At 38.9% G+C, this 2,966-nt stretch overlaps 1 protein-coding gene across 1 annotated transcript in view; it reads right to left on the bottom strand.

Moving 5' to 3' along the window:
• Positions 1 to 129: 129 nt before the first annotated feature.
• Positions 130 to 2,966, bottom strand: part of LOC119594557 (bifunctional coenzyme A synthase-like) — a gene marked incomplete at its 3' end in the record, with an annotated part of 4,889 nt that continues 2,052 nt past the window's right edge. The window contains 3 exon segments of the mRNA XM_037943589.1: positions 130 to 340; positions 664 to 1,968; positions 2,835 to 2,903. Of these exon segments, the coding sequence (XP_037799517.1) occupies positions 130 to 340; positions 664 to 1,968; positions 2,835 to 2,903 (1,585 nt within the window).

Raw genomic sequence — 2,966 nt, 5'->3', positions numbered from 1 at the left:
CAGTAGCCATCCTAATGAAGCGTACCTCCACAAAAGACGTGATTGTGTGTGTGTGACCAACCCATAAGGAGGAACAAGAATGAGTGTTGCAAAACCCACACTAGAGCTGTGCTTTACTTTTCTCTCTCAGCATGGTTTGGAGGTCTTTCCATGCTCTCTCAACTTGGTCTTGTGTATACTCTTGTGCCCACTGCGTGCAAAAGATGACATTGGCTCGAGACACCCTTTCCTTGTTGGAGAGCTGGCTGTCAATCCTTCTTTCTGCTTCCTCTTGCGTCCTTCCGTCACGCTCCACAATACGTTTGATTGCTTCTTCTCTCTTGATGATGCACACCCAAACCTGTAGTTCAAGAGATTGTATATCCTCTTTGTTACATTTGGATTTCAAGTTGCACAATGAAGGATGGCTGCTTACTATCCATTTACTTTTTTTTTTACTTTTGGAAACAAAATTAATTATCAAAAGGGATTTATTCTGCAATAATGATCATGTCCATCTATCTTTTTTTTCCACAGTGCTACTAAACTTTTATTATTCTCTCCTTGGTACTAATGACAAACTGACACTGTTTATAGGCTTTCATCTCCACTTCCACTTTAAAATATTAGTAATGCAGTCAAATTTAAAAGAAGAGTAACAGTGTACAAGCATATTTGGCTTACCTGATGGCAGAACGTTTCCCACTTCGCCTCCAGAAGAACAGCAGCATCAAGTACTACCACATTATGGCCTTTTCCTCCTAGGTCTGTGATCTGTTCCTTGGCAAGTCTGGCAATCTCAGGCCATACAATGCTGTTCAGTTTCTCAAGTGCATCTTTATTATTGAATACCTTTGGTCCCAGAGCCCTGCGGTTGATTTCCCCATCACTGGCTACTATGTCTTCCCCAAATTCTTGAATGAGTTTGTTGTAACAGTCTGTCCCTTTCCTGTAGGCTTCATGTCCTAATTTATCACAGTCAACAATACCAGCACCAAGTTTCTGGAAGCGTTTTGCAACACTGGATTTTCCACTAGCAGAACCTCCAGTCAGGCCAATGACATGTGGATGGCTTGGAATATCAAGATTTGGGGTCAACGGCCGAATGACGGTTCCAAGGAGCCTCATCCTTTGCGAACTAGAACTAACCTTTTCCTCTTCTTCAGTTGATTTCCGATCCTTGTCTTCCACCAAGCTGATGATATAGCCTTCTAAAAGTTTTAGTCCGCTTTCTTTACGTGAACTGTTGATGAAGTCTATACCCTTTCTGGTTTCCTCACTCACCACAATCATATCCATATCAGGATCCGATCTGGTGGGTCCCATTGGATCTGTGATCTCAACAATGTGGTAATCAAGTGTAGGATCTAAATCTGTCACAAGTTCTTTCACAGCCTCAATTCTATCTTGACATGGAGCTATCAACTCTGACAAAGTTTTGTTCTTGAGAAGTGGTCCTTCAGCTATTCCAGCCGTAAACTTCCTGCTACATCGCAGGAGACCTTCTGCGAGGAGGATCTTGTGTCCAGCATGAATGTGATCAAAGGTCCCTCCCACAACTACACTTTCAAAAACTTTATTGGCAGCTGCATTAGCATCTTTATCTACAGCCACAGCCTCATCCAATTCTTCTGAATCACTGCTAGGTCCTTTACACAGAAACACCAATTTGTCCTTGTTACCGAGAAGGTAGTTTTCATACCTCTGCTTCAGGTCCAACAGTTCAGTCTCCTCTCTCATCTGGTCAAGAAGCACTAGGTCGACTTTGGCACTGACTTTCTGTGGTACATCAGCTAAGTGCTTGAAGCCTGCCATGAGAACGCGGACATCCATGCCTCGGCACTGTGACGAAGACTCTGAATAAATAGTGGTGATGAGACGGCTGTATAAAGAGAGGCGCTGTGGTAATTCTGGTGACCTTTTTCTTGCAAGTGGGTCCAGATGAATGTAAAGGGTTTTGTTGACATGCTGAGATGCAGCTTTCAGAGTCTGTAACAGGGCAAAACTACAATCAGTAATCTCAGACAAGGAATGCAATTCAGATATATATATATAAATGAAGCAATACTAGAAAAGAGAATAAAACTACCAGTTTCTTAAAATGAATGTACAGTTCTGCATGTTCAATTTTAGCTAATTCCAGATCTGGAGCAAATACTACAAAATAACATAACTCAACAATTACACACTTACGCAAAATAATCTCTAAAAAAAAAATTAAAAATTCTATCACTAAGTGCAGCTGTTTAATTGCTCCTTTCAGCTCTCTTCCCTTATACACAAATTTATACAATCTTAATCATTCATATCATAGGTGCTTGGAAATTTTACTATACCTGAATATTACCTTAAAGCTCTATTTTTTGCAGTAAATGATGTTGATTTCAATCTAACACCTCTAGGATTACATTTTATTAATACTCTTCTGTGGCTTCAATCTCGGTCAAAGTAAAGATTCACACAAAACAAATTGTACCTGATCATATTTACAATACTAATAACTTAAGGTTTTCTGATGAACACCTATTACAACATGAACACTGTCTATCATATGCACAATATATTTAGTGTTTTCTGTGTCCTTTGTTTATGAAATACTTTTAAACATAGATCATCATCCATATACATAAATAGTCATGCAGATTAACAAATCATTCATAACAGCAAGCAACGGGGAAAAAAGACAATAAAATGAGATAGCAGATAAAGAAAGTTTCATATAATTACATAAAAAAAAGAGAGAAAAAAAATTAAAGTACATAACAAAAGAATGACACAAAATAGTGCTCTTACAACCTCAAAAAAGAAAAGAAAAAAGCGTGCTGAGAAATCTCATAAAGGCCCCAAAGAATTACCTGCGATAAACTTGGGATAATTTTCCGCACCGGCTGTGTCAAGATAAGCAACCCTGTCATGGAACTCATCTGAAAAGCAAGATCATACAGTATGTAAAAAAAACATGAAGGCTATCAAAGAAAACCTTCATT

This window comes from Penaeus monodon, chromosome 34 (genome assembly GCF_015228065.2).
Source record: "Penaeus monodon isolate SGIC_2016 chromosome 34, NSTDA_Pmon_1, whole genome shotgun sequence".
NCBI lineage: Eukaryota > Metazoa > Arthropoda > Malacostraca > Decapoda > Penaeidae > Penaeus > Penaeus monodon.
This window is presented reverse-complemented; position numbering and strand designations above follow the sequence as displayed.